Consider the following 21,293-nt stretch of genomic DNA (forward strand, 5'->3'; position numbering starts at 1 on the left):
AAGAGTTTTATATGCTACTGAACATCTTTGGATTAAGTACTATTCGGATTCAGAGAAATAGCCTCTGATCAGACTCTGCTTGCCCCTCACAGCACCAACAGAGAATATTTTGGTTTCCTTCCACAGGCCGTAAAAATCAACTCAATTTCTTTCAATTTTATTGTCCAAATTTAAACACTGAAGCCTCTGGTGAGGCATTTAATTTCTGTTTTTCAGAAAAGGCAGTGGTGACAACTCTTACTGGCTTTTAGCAGGTTGCTTGGTTATGGTTTAAACGAAAGATCCTTTCAGGTTGGCCAGGCCATCTGCCTTTCTGTATGTATGTGATGTGACCCTTTCCCTGCTGCGTGCCTGGACCTCCCGTGCACAACCACGACACTGAAATCTGCGTTTCTGCAAAGTGGTGGATTTATTGCACAAGTGCCTGATCTGCCCCTTCTTGGAAACACTTTACACAAATGAAACTTTGTAGAATGGAAGTACACAAGCCAATCCCTGGCTCACCCCTGCCCCTGACAGAAGAGACATTTAGAAGACAGAGTTACTTGCAGTGGGTTGCTGCAATCAGAGCAAAAGCTGTTGTCTTAGGTGTATCCTGGGCACCCTACCATCTGACCAGATGTGAGTTTACCCTGATGGGAGAAAGGCTTTTAAGAAAGCCTTCAAAAAAGATGGGAATGCATGGTGGACACCACCAGAACAACATATCCAGACTGGAACTCACTTTCAAAGGAACTGATGGAAAAGACTTATTTAATCAGGGCTACAGGCCTGAAGTATCCTCGTGGGTCACATCTGGCTTTGTAGCTCTGGGTTAAACACTCATTCGCTTTGTCATTGGTGGATAATTGACCTTTTAGTCTTCATCATTTTTTTGACGTTACATGCATCCTCCTGTCACAGTTACGTTCAGCTTGCAAAACTGTACAAGCTAAAAAGTGAACTTCTGAATATATCTTTAAATGCTTCCTTTTTGAGATATCCCTCTCAAATAAACTGCAGTTATACAAAAGTAAAGCTGCAGAAAGTATCCAGAATAAATTACTGAGGGAAATAAGACATCATGGCTGTAGCAAGAGAGAAATATGCAAAGAACGCTTGCAACGTTTATTCACTGGCTGCACAAATCTACAGCAGCAGTGACTTTAGCATAACTTTTAAAAGGCTTAATAAATGTCCTGAGTAAAAAAAAAAATATTTATTACCCTTTACACTGGTCTAGCACCATCCATCTTCCTTAATGTGTTCATTTTACTAATTTCGTTACAAATATGATATCATCATCAATATTTCTTGGCTGACTTAAAAGCTGCCTAATGTGTTATGCACTCGGAAACTACAAAATATTTTTCTTGATGTATGTATAATAAGACAAAGTAAATGTAGTGTGTCTATTTTCAAATATCTTGCTAAGTCAAGCATATATTGCTATATACTGAATAGCAACATACAAATAGCTGCTGTAAGGCCATACGGATTTCTCTCATCTGAAGCTGTTCGTACTAAACACATCTCATGTACTGTTATGGCTCTCTATTTACAGTAGACTCTATTTACATATTTATGACACTGTATTTACATTTTAGCCACAAAAATCCTTTTCCTCAAAAAAACTACATACCTTTTCAATATTTCCACAGAATGGGTTAGGTTGGAAGGGATGTCTTGAGATCAACTAGTCCACCCCACTGTGCAAGCAGGGTCAGCTAAAGCAGGTTGCCCAGGAGCATGTCTGGTTGGGTTTTGATTGTCTCCACAGACGGAGACACCAAAGCCTCTCTGGGCAACTTGTTTGACCACCCTCACAGGACTAAAGTGATTTCTTGTGTTCAGATGGCATTTCATGTGTTTCAATTTGTGCCCACTGTCAGCAGGCACCACTGAGAAAAGTCTGGCTCCCTCTTCTTCTTACCCTCCTGTCAGGTATTCATACACGTTGTATACTCAATAAGTACAAATATTACTCCTGGTAATATTTCACTTAAATGACAGTACTTTAAATGTGTTGAAGAGTTTTGCAAATACATTTTGCCAAGCATTTATCTTCTTTCTTTATGCTCCCCCAAAAGTATTTTACTGCAACAAATCTGTTAAATAGCTTTCTAAAAATTTAAATAGCCCTAAAAACACTAGAAGTAATTCTCTATTGGTGAAACACACTTGATCTGTACATCAAATCCAAAGGAGCATCAAACACTAAGCAAGTGAAATGAGAACAGCTTGAAACCTCTATACACCAGCCAGGCAGGGTGCCAGGAGTGCTCAGGCTGCAGCTTTCCACACATTTTCTCTGCCACAGTGCTGACATAGTCAGTCCCTATCCCTGGCCACCAGCAGCTCCTCAGTGAACGATCCTGCAGCAATTAGTTTGTCTAAAAAATACCTCCTTCCCACCCAAATGAGTTCTTATTTAGCCCAGTCAGTTCCTTGAACTGGTCTGCCACCAAATTATACAAGGTTGTACCTATGCAGAGGACTGGTGCACAACCAGAAATAGAAGCTGGGCAGCTCTGCTGATCAATGTGAAATCACACTTTAATCTGCATCCCCAACCTGTCATCATTGCAGCACTCTCCCAGTTTAAAGGGGATCGCTGCAAGATCTCTACAGCTTGCAAAAATAAACAAACACTCCTGCATAGCTGAGTCATTTCCATTACTTTGTAACCTGTCTATGCACAGTTTTAACTGCTGTAATCGGCCTAGGACCATATATCATAGTGCAATTTTATCCATGGTGATTGAATTTACCTTTTTAAGCTCCAGGCATAAAAGACTGACTCCTGCTGTTCCAGGTATCTCATCTGCAGCACTGCTTACCCTCTTCTATCCCTGTACCTGTTCTGACATCAAACACCCCTTACACACCATGTTTTCCTAGTGCTAAAAGTCAGGAACACTAGAGATGAGGGTCTAAGAGGCCAGGAAGGGAGAATTTAAAAATCAGATTAGCTAGGGGGATTATATAGTTCTGCCAGCCTTTATTTTCACTTGTAGCTAAATTAAAGCCATAAAACCAAAATAAGAGATTTCTTTTTGTGTGTATCATTAAGCTCGAAATTTTAAAAACGCTTTTATGGTAGTATATTTTGGGAAAATGTTTATAATGTTTGGAATTTGTGATTACTTGGGAAGCAGAAACCAAAGAAATGTAAAGTATCAAAACCTCATTACTGAAGAAAGCCTGCGTGGAATAGTTCTAGGAAGAGTTAAATGTAAAGAAAACCTCACAGTGGATTAACACCACCAAATTTTGTTCTGCATGCATTTTGGATGTGGTTCCTTCCTTCCTTCCTTCCTTCCTTCCTTCCTTCCTTCCTTCCTTCCTTCCTTCCTTCCTTCCTTCCTTCCTTCCTTCCTTCCTTCCCTCCTTCCTTCCCTCCCTCCTCCCCTCCTCCCTGTCATCTCCCTGTTGTCTCCCGTCTCCCTGTCTCACTGTCTCCCTGTCTTTGTCTCTTTCTCTCTTTCTCTCTTTCTTCTTTTTATGACTACATTTGGTGAGCACGGTTTTACTACACAGTTAACTACATATTTATTCTAGCCAGAAATACAGGAAGGAAAGCTACAAATATTTTTCTGAATTGTAAAAGCTTTCATTTTCATACCTGTTTGGAAAAAGACTCTGGCAATTGTAGTGCGACACAGTGGACATGGAGTGTGGGCTGGATTGTCTTTGGCAAGCATCCTTAAGCAAGGTTCACAAAAGATGTGGTGGCATGGATAGCACATGTAAGGATTGAAATAAACATCCAGGCACACTGCACAGAGATAGCTTTCTTTATCTCCTCTGAGTTCATGCTCATCATCTGTATGCAGGTTATCATTCGCAGTCTGCAAGAAGAAAAAGAAGAAGAAAATATCTTTTCACAGCTCAGCTCGTAACTATTTTGGATAAACCAATCAGCAAGAAGGTGACTTTAAATAACGCTTAAGAAGTTGGTACACACTGGTGATATTCTTAATTTTTAATACAAGTTACTTTTAGCAAGATGATGAAACATACTGATAAGACACAAATGTCACAACAAGCACTCTGTGGGAAAGGAGAACAAACATCATATGAGACAGTAGAAGAAGGATATAACAAAACCAAAAAGGCCGAGTAAAACTGTACTATGACCAGATTTCCTCTTTTAAAACAAATTTTAACTATCTGCAACTTTATTACCAAAATACCTGTTACTTTGCCAAGAACAGCAAAACAAAATAACCTGTGGATTTTTCTGCCTTTGAGAGGTAATTTGTGAAGGGCATGCTTCAGCAACAATAATGGCCCACAGTTTGAAAAAAGTCACAATTTTATTACTACAATGCAGAATCTACAGCTTTGGAGTAGACAGTCTAGGAACCCCTAACGTCTTTGGTAACTGCTTGGTCTTGCTAGCACATACGCTCTGAATTTCCTTGGATTGATGTATTTGTAGGGAGACACAGCTGGACTTCCCAAATGATGTACCTACCATAAGAGTGTAATAAGTTGTGTACATTACCAGGTTCCTGCTTTGCTCTTGTAAGATGACTAAACCTTTCCATGTAATCTGACGATCTTATACTAATGGCATCCAAGGTTTTTGGCTTAAAAAGTTTTTTTTTTCAATCCCTGTGGAAGCCATACAAGATACATTGACTTTGCTATAGCTCCTCAATCTATCCTCTCTGTTTCACAGCTAACAGAACCCAACATAGCCCAATATCCAAGACACATACAACTCTGCTAAAGCAGATGCTAGATTTGCATCTAATTTGCATACCTACTAGCTGTATATTACACAGGACACTTTTGACACTCGTAGGCCATGGCAGACAACCACTGCCTGATACTGGTATATCAAATATTAACGACAATTGTTCTTTTGTGCCTGCTGTAGAGGTGGGAGTATCTAGATCTGTTTCAGAGACAATTACATGCATGGCTTACTGGTTTGGATTTCTGTTGTCTCTCATTATAGCCAGTCCTCTTGTACTTGGCATACTAAATACTACAAATAATGTATAAGCACTAACAAGATGGGTAGTGTGGAATGCATTTAAAAATACAGAGCAGAAGGATTTATCCAGAATTTATCAGTTCTGGATAAGCACTCGTCCTGCCAGTCTGGCTCAGCCTTCACATCACACTTTCCAGAATACCAAGTGCCAAGAGGGCTTATAAATCCTGGCCGGTTGTGACACAAATGCACGGCGACAGTTTGGGTTTAGCACTGTGTTCAAATGTACACTCTTGTGCAACCTTAAGCATCAATAACTGTGTGGCTCCTGCAGCACTTACCTCAGCACTTATTACTCCAGCTTGATCTCCTCCGTGCCAGACTTGAGATGGGCCCAGAAAACTTCAATGTGTGGTGAAACTTACTGCAGAGGCGACTAGGCTGTACTGACAAGCAGCCAGTGTAGGTCTGGCTGGGACCAGCTCTTTAGCATCTATAGAAGCTAGTCCCAGACAGTAACAACTGGTGCTATTACTTGTAGCTCCTTGCTGTAGGAAAAAGCATTAGAGCAGCACTGAATTACAGCTAATCAATAACACTGTTTAACCTAGACTGTCTCGATACTTACAGCGCAGACAACCTGCACCAGAACAGAATGGCAAAAGGTAATTCAGAGTTGATTACAGCTAGGCAATTTTAGAATGAAGGAAGCCTCACAATACCACTTCTTTAACAAAAGGTGGAAACCAGTTTGGCACAGAAAGCAGTCTGATCTTCATACATGACAGAGATGACTTCAGCAGAAATTAGGAAACACTAATACATTGTGACGACAACAACCCCCTCCAACCCTGCCACGCGGACTTGGCAGTGTTAGCGCAACGGTTGGACTCGATGATCTTAAAGGTCTTTTCCAACCTAAATGATTCCATGATTCCATGTAAGGACAAAATCATAGTTAAAAGCTAGCACAAAATCAAAAGATGGGGAGAGGGGGAAGCAAGCTTTTGCTGACTGGTTTTGAGGAGCACTGATATGTGTATAGTGGAGCTGCATGCCTCACTGGCTGCAAGTCAAACATCTTGCATGAGCCAATTAAGTAGATGAGGGAGCTAGAGGCAAAAAGGCTGAGGACTCAAGGGTAACAGCTGGTTCTGAGACAGGTTTGTAATTACGGTAAGAGGCACAGACAGGAGAATCTCAGAGCCAACTGCAGTTAGAAAGAAGATCAAAATTATTCTAATGTGCAAACTAGACTCTAATTAAGAGTAATTTCCTTAGTGGATCAGAAGAAAAGCTTTTCTACAGCTTTGCACCCCTTCTCAAAAGACCTGTTTAGGCACATGGCATCATTTAGTACTACAAAGCTAAAATCAGAGCAACTTCCTATGTAAAAAGCTAATGCACAATAATTTAAACATGCATTATTTTTCATTTGCAATTAAGCAATGCCCGTATGTTCCAACTAGAGCCAGGGCTCTGCTGTTTGAGAGCTTTCCAAGCATAAAACAGAGTGTTGTTCTTGCAGAATTATAGTGCAGACGAAACTGGGAAAGTCCATGCAGACATGAACAACAGTAACGGGAGTAAAATGTTGCCAAATACTAACAGGAAAACCTTGAAAGCAAAACTATTACTCCTAACAAATGGAAGAACGGTAAGAGCCTTCAAAAGTTTCCACCTTCCCAAGTCACTTGGGAACTGTTAATACTGACTGTATCAGATGATGGTAATCCCTGACATTTCACTGGTTGGATGGCAGAAGGATGTTAACAAAACAGAAAGAGGAACAGAGGATCAACTTCTTTTGAAAAGCCTATAAAGAAGTCTAATGAGGAGTCTAACATAGTTTTGCTGGACTACACGGAAGTATTTGATTCAGCCCCACATTCAGAGAGAACACATGCACCAATGGATAACATGATATTTAATGTAAAGTTTACCCGTAATCATGCGAAAGACCCAGAACTAGTGGATGTAGACATTAACAAGAAAAGATTCTACATGTAGGCTGCCAGCAAAAGGAGCTTCAGAGTAAAACCTGAGAGTATGATCAGAACAGTGACAAAACTAAATAACGCACATATAACATGTGCCCCAAGATGCCAAACTATGAAAAAACCTTGCAAAACTCTTCATTTTAAATCGACCAATTTAGAATGCTTTGTAAGCTCAAAAATGCCCACAGTTAATGATGACCAAGGAAAAAAACAGTTTTATACTTCACATTACTATCTTGCAAAGATGACTGCCTGGAATAAAACTTGGAAAAAATACATACAACTGTATTTCACAGAAAATATTAATGCAGCAAAAATTAACAAAGGTGGAATTTTTTAAAAGGCCTTGAAGTTCAGTAAACATTAGAGGAAGTTTCCCATGTATTTCACTTCTTAAGCAAAAGAATGAGATCCTAAAGTTACCTGTGGATGCTTTGTCAATGCAAATACAACTGCAAGTTAATTAGTAGTTGACTTACTATTAGTGCACAATAATTGTGCCAATAAATTGCCCTGAAATGACAGCAGAAGAAGAATCTAAATGCCTCATAGGGCTACATTCTTCTAGTAACCAAGTGTTAAAATGGGAGAATGCCATGAACTTCCTTTCCCCATCTAAATTAAATTAGTGTGAAAGCAGAGTCAGGGATAAATGATTCAGCATGGACATGACATTTTCAGTGGAATGCTCTGCAGTGTTGTAGTACTAAAAATGAGAAATCATCTGTGTAGTCTGGGATTGGATGTGCTAAGCAGAACAAGTGTGGTGTAACATGCAGGACTAGATAAACACCTAGCAGCATGAGATACTGGCCTGAGTAGCAATGTGCACTGTGAAATGGCTGGGCATTAAATAGCACAAGACGGTGCAGAAAATTGTGTAAGAATGATGGAGAGCCCAGTGGAACAGAGACTGGGAAACAATACAGACGCATTATTAGTATGTGGCCCACCAAATACATCTAAAAGCTGTCCTAAAATGAGGCAGGTTATTCATCCTTGCCACAAAACTGTGAAGAACCCATTCCAGACTGCACTTGTAACATAATGGTGACTACATGCTCCACTGGACAATTCTAATATTTTCAGTAATACCTTACTGAAATACACTGATATATGTGGTGATCAGAATATATATTCCGTCAGATGTTACACAGACTCTTCAGGAGGCGAAGAAGTTTCTTTCTATCCTTGTATACTTACAGTAAAGGTAGATAAAACTGTAGTCTCTTTGCAGAGGCAACTCCTTCACTGTTCTTTTACACAAACAGTACCTCAAAAGGGGAACAGTGGTGTGGGAGGCTCAAGCCACTTTTTCAACCTCACCAACCAGGAGGAAGACCTGATTCGCTGCACATTCATATGTCTCACATTTTGAAAGAGCACAGTATGCATATTCTCCTTTGTTCATTTGGAAGTTGCTTCTCAGTGATCTGTTCCACGCTATTCGTAAGCTGTACATAAATAAATTTACAATCATTTGCAGCTCTAAAATAGACTTCAAGCCTTCAGCTCTACTAAATAACCAGAATCATACACCCCAGGTCTGAAAAAGTTTGAAAGAATGAATATAGATTCTGTTTTGTACAGAAATGGATCAAAAAGAAATAATTACTTCCTGGTTGTTGCTGGGAAAAAAAAAATCATCAGTGAGTTTAGCCTGATTTCCAACATAAATGCAGCTTATGGGAGTGCCATGTCTATCCATCTGTCAGGTCATCCCACAACAGCTTTTGAACTCAATAGTCAATTGTAACCAAATCTGACACACGGGTTGTGACCTTAGGTATACCGGCTTCCTGAAAATGTCATAAAAATTGTACAACTAGATTGAGTAGAGAGACTGAAATGAGTGCCATCGCTATGGGGAAGTCTGCAGGTGCTCTGTTGCCTGGAACAGAACTTATCTAGCCTAATTTCTGCAGACTAAATTGGTGACTTATTATGAAATTTCAAAAGCAAACTCAGGAAACAAATTCAAGTCCAATTTTAAAATGTAGGAAAAACCCTACCAAACGTCATTATTAGCTAAACTAAGTTTTTCCAAATTGGGCCATCAGGTCCACCAGGGTTTATATGCCTTTGAGCACTCTGTTTTGGTTGACTGGTACAATGAATGCAAAAGAACATCTTTTCCGGTGTCTGGCAAACCTAAGCTTCAAACATACAAATAATAATAGGGCAGAGGTGCCAATGCCGATGGCTTATATATCTGTACAAATCAATAAATCAGCCTGAACTCCCTGCATTCTAAATTTCTCCCTATACAACATTTCAGAAAAATTCAAAGGCAAGCCAAAAACTTCAAAGCAGAGCAAAGCAGCTTAAGCAGCTCTCTGGAGCTACCTACTGCGCTGTCCTCCATTGAGACCCTCTCAGCTGCATTTGGATTGGATAAGTTACTCAACAGGAAACAACTGAAAGACATTTTCTTCATTCTTCTTCTAGAGAAGCTTTGTTTAAAGCTAACAGTGTATTTTTTTTTTTATTCTGTATCATTTAGAAGTAGCTTTAGGTAGTGGAGTTGGTCATCTTGTGTGATTAACTGCTTTGCAGACCAAGGCTTCTAAGGCAGCTACTGACAGGACACCTATACTCTTTTTTATATGGTCCTCTAAAGAGACAATAATAAAAGAATAAACAGTAAAAGTGAAAATCACAATATTCTTAACAGATATTTGCACTCTAAGCTCTAGTTAGTCTCTTCCATGTTCCAGAGAAAATAAATCACCTGTCTTCCTGCTTCTCAGAGAAGATATGCTCCTTAACACTCTAATTCCCTTTCCCTCTCTATTTGAGTTACCAAAGGTTGTTCTGAGGTCATGTTTCTTCATGAGGACTACTGCTTTTCAGACCTGAAAGACTTTTTGACCTCCAAACTTTGTTTTTTCCACACTATAGTAGTTTGCCTAATCAAATTTGCTTTATATATTTAATCAAATATATGTACACATACTAATTTCTCTCTATCAATCTCCAATCATTTCTACCTTTAGCTAATGATGGCTACAACAGTATTACTTTCTTAATCCTGAATAATCTCATAGTGAACAACACAGGCAGGTAAATTTCTTATCTAGTTAATTTTTACTAATTATTATGCATAGGCCATAGCTGAGAAAATTAAGTATCAGGTTTTTAATGTTCACTGTACCCACCTATTACATACGCTACAAACAGATCTAGGTCAATAACTCTATGAGTTTATCCCACTGTTGCCTAAGGTAATTATCCAGTCTATTATTTTAGTATCTGAGCACTTCATGAGTGCAACTCATCACAACTTGTTTGGTTTGCTGATTTCACTTGTTCTAATATGCATTAAATTTATTGTATTTGCCTACTGTGACTTTGTACTATTGCCAGCCTACTCAGCTATGATAAACTCATGAAGTTCTGCACAGTGCTGTTTGGACTTGACTAGGTAACTGCCTTTGCACAAATCACTGGTGAGTCATTAGAAGGTCCAAGTCTGTTAGCCACAAATTAAAATGCACACGGAAAAATTGGATAGTGTACAGAAAAGATACTAGAGATTAAAACAGTGAGCCAATAGCCTGAAGATGAGATGCTCACAGAGAGCAAATGATGCTTGTTAGTTATGCACCCTAATGCATGAGCTGGCACTAGTACTGTTTTGTTTTGTTCAGGTGCAATAAGACGCAGCTCGGAGGAAGGATCAAAGGGGCTGACAAGGCTGCACATAGTCAACAGATCTTTGAGAATTCTTCTGACTGCTCTTCCCAAGAGTTAAAAAATGTGTTGTGCACCCTGAAATACAATTTATTCTTCTCATATGCTGGCCTGGAAAAGTTAGCTTGAAGATACTGTTGAAGCATAAAGAAGGAGATAGGAAAGGAGACAATTTTTTTTGTCTCAGACGGAAACACTTGGCATGACTGGCAACTAGGAGCTGAGCAACTGATATACGTGGACACAGGGCCTTGCTTCAGTGCTTACAAACACCATCTGCAGCAGCTGTACTGGAAACTATTCCTTACGACTGGTAAGCAAGAAGTCAAGTGTCCAGAGCCAAGCAATTACGTATTTCATTTAATTCATGTGATGTTGCCCTTTGAGGAGGCCATTCACATCGTGGGCAGAGCAGAGACCTCACTAATGGAAGATGTAGAGAAATAAAATACCTGCCAATTCTGTGAAGCCTTGTGAGGCCAAAAAATTCTTCAAGTATTGAATGCCAGGACACCTTCATAACCACAGGATAAACTTAGATGTAGTAAACCATTGCCAGAATATAGCCTGTGCTTGCCCAAAAGGAATTTCTTCTTTTGCTGCCCACAATGACTGCTTTTAAAGGCTCTCCTGAAGTTCTGTACAGGTTGTTACTGAGATTTTTTTCTAGAATGGCATACCCAAGTTTAAACATCTACAATCTAAAATCGACATTGAAAACCAGAGAGGGCAGAACAAAAACATTCAAAAGCCTCAAACACATCCTACAACAGAAGGCAAAGGAATTCAATGAACCTGATTTTTTAAAATCTACCATAAAAAGGAATAGTAAGATGCCACATCTTGCAGATGCAATTAACACTTCAAACAAGGCATTTCTTTTAAATGAGAACAGTAACAATTTCAATGGGTTATAAATGTGATAAACACTCTACCATTTACAGCCTATATATTTGGACTATTTTTTCCAAAATAGCTAATCTCACAGCCTGTAAGATACAGGGATAGGTACAAGACACTGAGTGCAAAACCTATGTGAGGCTATTCATATTACAGCCCAGCTGCAGGCAGAAGTTAACTAAGAGACAGTACCAGCACTGAAATGGCTGGATTAATTCAGCACTCTATGGAACATAAAGCGGATCTTCATACATGGGCACTTCACTGGAGTCTAAGTAGGTTCAGTCTGCATTTTTCTTCTCTGTAGAAGCAGTTACATTCAAAAAAAATCAAGGTAATCTGACAATATCTGACTTTCATAGGTCTAGATTACAAAGAAACAATAAAAACCATGACTTACTCAGAATGCATTTAAAGTTTTACAGAGTATTTAATCTGATTATTCAAGGAACCATGCCCTTTTCACACACTTCATTTGTTACCAAATTAATTAATGAACATTTAGAGCTTTTTTTAAACTTCTGGTTAGACATTCATTGAGAGTTACAGAACTGTAACAACCTCAATAGCCTGTTAATAACAAACATTCTTTAATATTAGTTAAATGCACTGCTAATATGATTTAAGTAAAAGGACAATTTGAGGACATAACTAGAGTACTTTAAGAAAAATAAATTTATAAAATGCCTTGCTACATGGCAAGTTAACCAATTTGTCTCTCTGAAATATTTTTGTGGAAGAAGTGAAAAATAGAAAAACAGATAAAGAAGAAGAAAATGATCTAATACCTTTTCTTTTTATTCCTGTATACAATTGACAGAATGAGAATAATTACTATTTTATTGTATTATCAATTCATACTATTTTAATCAGGTTGAAACAGGCCACACAGAACTGAATAGCCCTTTTGCTAGATGTTGTACATGGGTATGATGCACTTACCCCTTTTCTTTCCAAGCATCTTGTATAACACATTTTAGATTGTTATGATGGATTTTCAATTATTTAAGCATTTTTTGTTATGCAATTTGGTTAATCTCTGCAGTTCCTTGTATGGAGCAATTGAGCCTTTAAGCTTTTAGAAGCCATATCTAAACTGGCAGCTCTAGATATTCTTACCCTCTTGGATATTTCTCTTAGGAGAAGCATATTTATTGTTTAAGGCACATCTGTAAACACAGCATTTATGCAGATCTCTTGAAGATCATGGCAATTACTTCATTGACTTAACATAAAGTATTATTTCTATTAAAATTGATTATCAAGAGGAATTCAGAGACAGGCCACTGGAATAAGTATTACTCAAAGTACCTGTATCGCAATCAACTTAATGCTTTAATATTTATAGCCACCCCAAAACTACTATATAGGAAATAACTGCCAAATTACAAGCTTATCTTCGTTTTTATTTTGATTTTGTTTTTAATAAAACACACACGTTCTTTATTCAGGCATTTAAGAGAATGATGTGAGCATTATAATTAAGTTGGCAAATCAAGCTTCATGCCAATAATAAATATGCAGAATAGAACATCCAGGCACAGCTATTAGTGTCACTGCACCTAAGAATAAAGCAAATATTAATAATCATTCATCTTTATTGTAACCAGTATTTCAAACATAGAGAAGGAAGATTCATTCGCAGAGGCCTACAGAAATTTCTATGAACTGCCTTGATGCAATGCCTAAATAACAGATATAAGGCTGTGTCGGCACTTCTGGTGTGAACTTCATGCAGTGAAAACATTTACTTTTTACAGCTTCTTTCTTTTACTGAAGCTTGCCTGCAGTTAGTTAGATCAAAGCAGTTGCTATCTAGATCTGAAGAGCCCTCATCTTTAGTACAACAAGAATACAACTGCTCTCTAGCACAACCTAGTAGTTGTTCTGGTACATGGTAAAAAGACAGTGTCTTGTCAATTCACATACATATAAAGCTAGAGAATCAATAACATGTATCTCTTGAAATATTAATTTTATACCTGTAGAAATAGCATAACTTTAATTTTAACAAAGAGACTTGCAGCACTGAAATAACATAATTGTATGCATTTATTTTTCCATTCTATGTCTACATGTTGCGTGAATGTATATACTATCACACTGTCAGGGAAAATACTCATAACAAAATGTCTGTAAAAGAATGTCTAGAACAGTGCTGCTATATTTTGGCAGCTTTGCATAAATATAGTCACAGTATATCAAACAACGCAGCTGAAATTCTTCTTGTCATTCAGCATAAATCTAAAGCAAGTTACAGTGATGCGTGACACAATCTGAGTTAATAGACAGCATACAAAAGGCCCTTTTTTGCAGAACACCTACTCTTCTTGAAATAGGTCTCTTCCCCAGCACTATGCGGCAGAAAGTGGAGTAGACAACATGGGAAAAGTGGTGGGTAGAGATGGAGGTCCACTCCTGTTCTGAACAGCATTTACAAACTGTTTATAACTCAATGTATCTCTACTTCTGGAACACAGCTTTATAAATAACAACATCAGTCTACAGAGTTTAAGTTTCCTACCAAAGCTTCATTGCTCCTGGGATTTGCCAGGCAGCCATTGAATCTGACATCCTTCTCTCTGGGCTGGGTGCCCACAGTGTCCTTTCCATTGGGCTAGGACATGGCTACCTCTCATCCCAAAACAAATATACAAACAGGACACCCTAGGTTTATGGACCTCCAAGTACCCTCTGTTTCCATAACTGAGGCATAGTCTGTGACATATTAGAGTAAAAGAAGGATTCACCTAGTGAGATGAATTGCTTTAAAATAAGCCACCCCAAAGTTAGGAACCTAAAACTGTATTTAGATATTTAAATAATTGTCCCATTTTTCAAAAGTTTCCTTTATCTGGATGGAGCAACTGGGTGATCATCTTGCTCGGAACAATTAGGCCATCTATTTAAAGTGTCTTGGCTGAATTTCTTAAACTCAGTTTCATTTATTTATTACATAAACAGACTCCATCTATAACCAGCATTTAAAAGGGTTTCAAAGAAAAATACATCTGAGAAACTTAGGGGAATGGTAATCAGGTGTCATCACTATTGCTTAATTTTTTATACCTAGTAAGATCACTACTGAATAATCCTGACTTCATCAGAATCAAATCTTTGAATTCATATCATATACATTTTTTCCTTAAGATGCAAACAAACAAATCACCGAAATACATATGTTTTTAATTCAAAAAAACCAGGAAAATGATGATACATTTTCTATTTCTACAGATTTGCAACAAGTCCAAATCTATTTTATTTCCTACAGGACTTGTATTGCTTTTTGGGAGATTTTCTCTAAGTTGAAAAGTAAAAACAAAAACAATAGGCAGGATATTTTTCTCCATTTTGATTACATAGTTACTCTGACTCAGTAAAACCTGCAGTTTGTAATCCATCTGTAGCAGACATTGTAATGCAGAATTGAAACAATAAACCACCAAATTACAAAAGTGTTTCAGATGTCTTTGTGTAGCAATAGAAAAAAAAAGTCCCTTTTGTTTCTCCTTTGCATGCAACCTTTGGAGAGTGACATTGAAATGTGATCCTGTGCTGTTCAAAAAAAAAAAAATCCAGGAGGATCTGTAGTAACAAAATGCAATCCAATTGTTCCATATATTGCTTTTCTCACAAATAATATCTAGATATTCAATTTGATTAACCAATCTCCCCTTAACTCTTATTCTCTATGATATTTTATGAGAAAATTTATCAGAAATTTTATTGTAAACTATGCTTCTGTGATGGCAGCTGTCAGCAACAAGCATTATATTCCTTCCTTGGTATTTTATTCAGTCATATCCAAAGTCATTCAAGCTGTGTAAAAGCTTGTTTTCCTCAGTTTAACCATTACATGCCTCAGTTTGGAAGTGCTGAACATGGATGGCTTCAAAGGGGTCAGCTGTCAGTACACTGATACCTAAACAAATTCTCTTTCCAGAAACTTGATTTAAGTTGCTGTTACCCAAACCTCTCATCTGATAAATACAGCAGAGATTATTGCTTCTTTTTTATTTCTCAGTATAAGTGAAAAATCTTGTATGCACGCACGCAGATTTCTGTAATAATCAGTAATGTCTGAGCATACTACATTCACTGAACAGGTATGACAACATTCAGACTTTATTTTATGCAAGACATGAATTTTCTGTGTTGCATAAGCAACATATTGCATCTTACTTCATTCTGCTCAGAAGTCATTTATGCAGATGGTAGGGCCATTTTAAATTTTAGGGTGGCAATGTTTCTCATAAGCCTTCCTACAAAATCCTTGAGGGGACTGAATAATGACCTCTGATGTATTTAAACTTTTTTTTCTCTCTGTTATAGTTTAATACTGCAGATTTCCCTTCTAGCGAAGTCTTTCACAAAGCTTCTCAGAAACTGAATACGAAAATCCACTCCCCCCCCCAAAAAAAACCCCACCCAAAACAGAGAGGTTAAAGCTTTCTTCTGGCATGACAGGATGCTGAAATAGAAAAATCGAGCTGAACATCTGCTATTTCACATTTCTCGAAAAAAAAAAAAAGCAGGATGCAACTATTAATGTTCGTGCAACATACTCACCAACAGAAAGATTTAAGTATTACTGTGCTGAAGTCTATAACTGACTATAAACAGGATTAGAGGAGAAAGAAAACAACCTCAATATAATTGGTGACTGTGTAATAGAGAAAACAAATGGATAAAAAAATCCCAGACCATTTATCCTTGACCATCACTTCTCAAACATTGTTTCCTTCGCAATAACTTGCTTAAAACATAATCATTACAAATGGTCTAGACATTCCACAGATTGAAGCTTTCTGAATTTTAAGCAGCAGACTGATAACAAGATCTTTTGACAAGCCCTGCCAGCTGTCCCCCTCTCTAGTACAGAAATCTCTTCACTTGTTAGCAGTGGGCTAAGCATGATATGCGGCACCTCTTTAACTGGGAAAAACTTGTTATACACAGTTTAATTTATAATACACATGCTACTAAGCTCATTATTATGCCATAAGTTTCTGTTTAAACAACATGTGGCTACGAGACTAGACTTCTGGATTAAACAAATCAAAAGAACAGCGATGCTGTAAAATTTTTTTTCTACCTGCATTGCTGTTGGAATTTTATTAGGAAAGGAAACAAGCACTTGACTACATTTGCACAGGAATTTAATTCAAAATCTCTCGTCTTTGTATAAAGGGAACATAGCCCTGTGAATGAGATAGAAGGGGTAGAAAAAGTTTTGCAAAGAATGAGCTGGATAAGGAAATAACAAAACCTGTCTTCTGCTCAGCATTTCAGGGTACTCTGATACAGGCGATATTTAGGAGGTAGAATTAGACGTCTGCTTGCGCAGGACATCTTGGACAACAACCTCCCAGAGGAAGCCTCACTGCCAGCTACTAAGCTGTAATCCATTGCTTGTAACATTGCAGTTTCACTCTTGACAAGATCCACTGCTACAAGCTGATGTCGACTGAACCTAATTCACCTCCTGTGACTCACAGAGCATGGGACAAGAGATCTGCCTCAAGACAGGCTCCAACGTCTCTCTCTTCAGAGAGGATGTGAAATGCAAAGACAAGTCAGAGGAAGGGCCACCATGGAGCACTGCTGTTGCAATGCTCAACAAAAAAAATTACTTTTTTGGTGGGAAGGTGGAGCTGAATTGGTTGTCTTGTTCTAACCAAAATAATTCAGATTCTAATTAGCTGTTTAAAACAGTGGAAACAAATGATTCTTTATTTTTGAGACAACATGTCTACCAGTAAGTTATGATTCTGCTACTGTGGGTGCTCTTTCATTCAGGTGTATTTTGTGTATTTCTTGTAACATTTACATTCATACTGCAGACTAACCTGGAATTTATCTTTCCATTATTAGCAAAATATAAACCAGCAATATATTTCATTAATGAAGGGATATGCATAGAAATGTTCTTTGTGTCCTCATTTTCACCTACAAATTGTTCTCTTGATAAAATAATGTCTTTGTAAAAAAAAAAATGTGCTTAAAACCTTGTGAATTGATTACATTGCAACAGAAATTTTAATACAGTGCTTTAATCACATCATCTCCAGAAACTGAAGCTACTCCAACACATTCTGTTATAATAGAAGAATTCCAATTTCTTGGTAATTTTATGTGGCAAATACGTTTCATCTATATTCATCTCCAAACAGAGCTCCAACTAACTTTCTTCCTTCCCATTTTATTTACAGGCACAAATAATTAAAATGATAAATCTTCCTTACAAAAAGAACAAAAATGCTTTGGTAAATGACAGTGAGTAATAAAAGATCACCTACAAAAAGGTTAGAAAAAACTCAATGGACAAATTCAGTCCTAAAACAGTGACAAACTCTATAGCTAATTAAATTGCCATCTTCATCAGCCTTTGCTGAAGCTATCGTACAGACTGGTTAGGTCAGTCTTCTCAAAGTTCCTTTACAAAGGTGTTCCAGGGATTCCACTTCATGTACTGACCTCCTTAAGAGTTAAAGAAAATTACAGTCAACTAGAACATACAGGGAACACAAATTTCTAATTAAGAATAAAGAAAACAACAAATTCTTAATTTAGCTATCTGGAACTGCTAAAAAAAGAATAAGAAGAAAATGCTCAAACATAATTTTAGCACTCCAAGAAAATACAGCTGATACAAAATAGTAATAAATAGAATTTGAAAACAATGCTCATACTTCTGGCTACAACACTGAGCACACAGAGACACAGAATAATAGCAAATAATTTTGATATTCAACTAACCAATTAGTCAGTGTCTGGAGAACTCTCTAGTTAAACAGAACCAGCAGACAAATAAAGGCTAAGTTAAAAAAACAAGTATACCTGGAAGAGTGGAATAAGCTTTGAGGAAAAAACCAAACCCTCCACTTTACAGCAGTTAGTTAAATTTAACAGACTCTCCTCCTTCCCTCTCCTCTTCAAAGCCCACGAAAGAAAGAAGAGAAAAGTTTCTTTTCAACAGAGTGACCTAATTTGGACTTCCACATAGAAATTGTAATTGAGGAACCTTAAGCAGTAATGCATGTTAGTGCACTGCTCTGCACAAGCTAATAAACTTTTCCTCTCAATGGGGTAATTACTGTGGGCATAAGGCAGCCTTATTAGTGTGGACAGAATAATTCCTGTTCCATAGATAACTTGAGTATACCCACACTCCACTCTACCTTGCATTGCAGGCATAGTCAATGCCATTTACTTGTAGTAGCTCCATTAACTTTTTTCAAGAATCGCATAATACAGAAAAATCTGTGCTGAAGCAGGCAAACAGGAATTTAGCACAGAAATGTGTATTCAGGCTACATCAACAGAGGAAGCTAGAGAAAGCTTCCTTCATACTTTGTAAACTGAAAAGATGAGAAATACATCAGGCATAATCTTCCTGTTGTTGCTGACATCAATACAGCTTCAACAGAGGTAGAAACTTCATGAAAATTAGTGTAACTGGCCAGATAAAGTCAAGATCAAGGCTGATTATAACTGCCCTGGTAAAGAGCTGTGACACTGATTTAGACATTCATCACTGTCCATCCCTCACATACCCTGGGCACTTTGTGTGTCAACATCTGTAAAGATACAGGACACACAAAACAATAGGAGTTTGGCCAGACTTTCTATAATGCTGAAATGCTCAGATGAAAATGCTGCAGAAGGGTAACTGTGGACATACAGAACTGTGTGTGCACCAAACTGCTGGAGAAAGATACCATCTGGTGTTAAAAAAAACACACTTAAAATTACTCCTGCTCTTTCATGGGAGTTTAGCCTGCATCACAACAGAAAGGAGTCAATGAAGAGACACTGCCCTTTGAAAGGGATACGATTCATTCTACTACTCCTCATTTCTGACATTTATTTCACACAGGTTCTTTTTGTTACTGAATTTACTGGTAATACACCACTTCAGTCAAACAGTATTTTTCAATCAAAAAAATCGTAATCAGATGTTAGTACAACCTCTTATTGGAAAAATCCACTTCAAAGCTGTGTTACATACGAACACTGTCATAGTTAAGAGGCAGAGACAATTTCCATTGGGATCCTTCACCACTTTCAAAAGCTTGCTGGGCCCTATCTTTCAAGACCCAAGAGAACATGCAGGAAGTAAGTTAATGGGCCAGAATTAATTTCTTTTATTGAAAAACTGCAATACAATACAGGATGAGACTACAGGAAACAAAGCGATTTAATTCTATCAAACAGCAAGTATACATTTATAAAATGCACAAAATCTTCTGCAGTTACAGCCATGTGTTTTAAAGCCACAGTACTTTTGGCACATTAGGGTAAACAATAGCGTGAAACTGATGTCCCATTAAAGGCACCTGAACAGGCGTAGGATTTTGTTCTGCAGCATTAGATAAGAAGAGTAAGCAAGCTGGTAGGAATTGATTACAGCATTATAGCATGCATTCGTTAAGAACTACTACACAAAAAAACTACTTTTATAAATGTATAGGTTGTAGCTACCAATTTTGTGATATAAATGGAGGTTCACAGTAATTATTAGCAGTTATTAATCTTTAAACAAAAGCAATGTTACCACAAAATATTATTTGTGATCCTTAGATGCAGGCAGGATTCTTACTTCAGAGTTGAAATTTTTCAAAAAGTAGTCCAGAAAAAAAAACCTTAAACATTGTCATCTTCTCATATCTAAAATGGCTCTCAAGCTTTTGAATTTATCTTGGCACTGGTACACCTTATCCGAAAAGCTTAACTCCTCATGCAGCAAAACCACCATATGCATTCATTAAAAGTCTCAAGATACCTGGATTCACACAAGTGAATACACTGTCCTGTACTTCACGCATTTGACTCAACTTAGATATCTCTCAAAACGAATACTCAGATCTGACTATGGTAGCCAACATACAAAAAAATGCATCATTAGTAGTCAAAGCATCTCAAAAATTTCACTGCTGACGGCCTGAAACTCCTTGCAAGACTGACACCAAGAAGGTGTAACAGTTTGGAAATGTGTGAAAATATAAGCAAAACTGGAACACATAGCTTACAATGTTTCCATGTGAAGAACAGTTCAAAATACACTCAAGGAAAAAAGAAACATCAGAAAGGGTTATTTCAGACCCATTGCTCTAAATGATGCAAAATGGACTGTAAATTATTTTTGTGGCAAAGCACTGTGTTCTAGTTGCTATCAGAATATATATCCCCTTTTTGAAAAATTCAATAGATTTCTAATACGGTCCACTACTATTAACACATTAAAGCTGGTTTAACTTTCAATTATCTGTGCTGACAGTAAGAAAGGACACTACTTCCTACTTCGCATCTAGTAAAACAGTGGGTGAAAAAAAGGAGAAACAATCAAAATAATCTTACTAGACTTCAGCAAAGGACAGATCTTGCAGAAGAAGATCCCTTATAATTCAGGACTGTCAAGTGAGGTCTTGAGAACTTTCTGATGTTAGCTACTAATTATAATTTCCTTAATGTGGGCAGTATCCTATGTCCTAGTTTAGCAGAACAGAAAGCACCTTTTCTGATGAGGAAACATAACAGATAAAGACAAAAGACCCAATACAGTGAAGCACACAAAGCGAATCAGCGCCATTTAGTTTGACTGTGCTGGACTGGTTGCCGTCTTAATGGAAGTTTGTAGCTGATAAACTGTGATCATTTTTAGGTGGATTATTTGTATTAGTTCTTCAGGCAAAAGCAGGGCATATATACAGCAATAAAGCTCACTTTTTAATTGTTTGAAGACCTGCCTATCTTCAAAAGAAATAAAACTT

The 21,293-nt window shown here is 37.5% G+C and overlaps 1 protein-coding gene across 6 annotated transcripts in view; it reads right to left on the minus strand.

Moving 5' to 3' along the window:
- Positions 1-21,293, minus strand: part of RNF180 (ring finger protein 180) — a 75,212-nt gene that overhangs the window by 24,541 nt on the left and 29,378 nt on the right. For all 6 annotated transcript variants that reach the window (XM_075447309.1, XM_075447308.1, XM_075447307.1 and 3 more), the window contains exon 5: positions 3,605-3,830. In XM_075447309.1, coding sequence (XP_075303424.1) covers positions 3,605-3,830 — 226 coding nt within the window. The remainder of the gene's footprint in view (positions 1-3,604; positions 3,831-21,293) is intronic.

Source organism: Opisthocomus hoazin, chromosome Z, assembly GCF_030867145.1.
Source record: "Opisthocomus hoazin isolate bOpiHoa1 chromosome Z, bOpiHoa1.hap1, whole genome shotgun sequence".
In the NCBI taxonomy this organism is placed as follows: Eukaryota; Metazoa; Chordata; class Aves; order Opisthocomiformes; family Opisthocomidae; genus Opisthocomus; species Opisthocomus hoazin.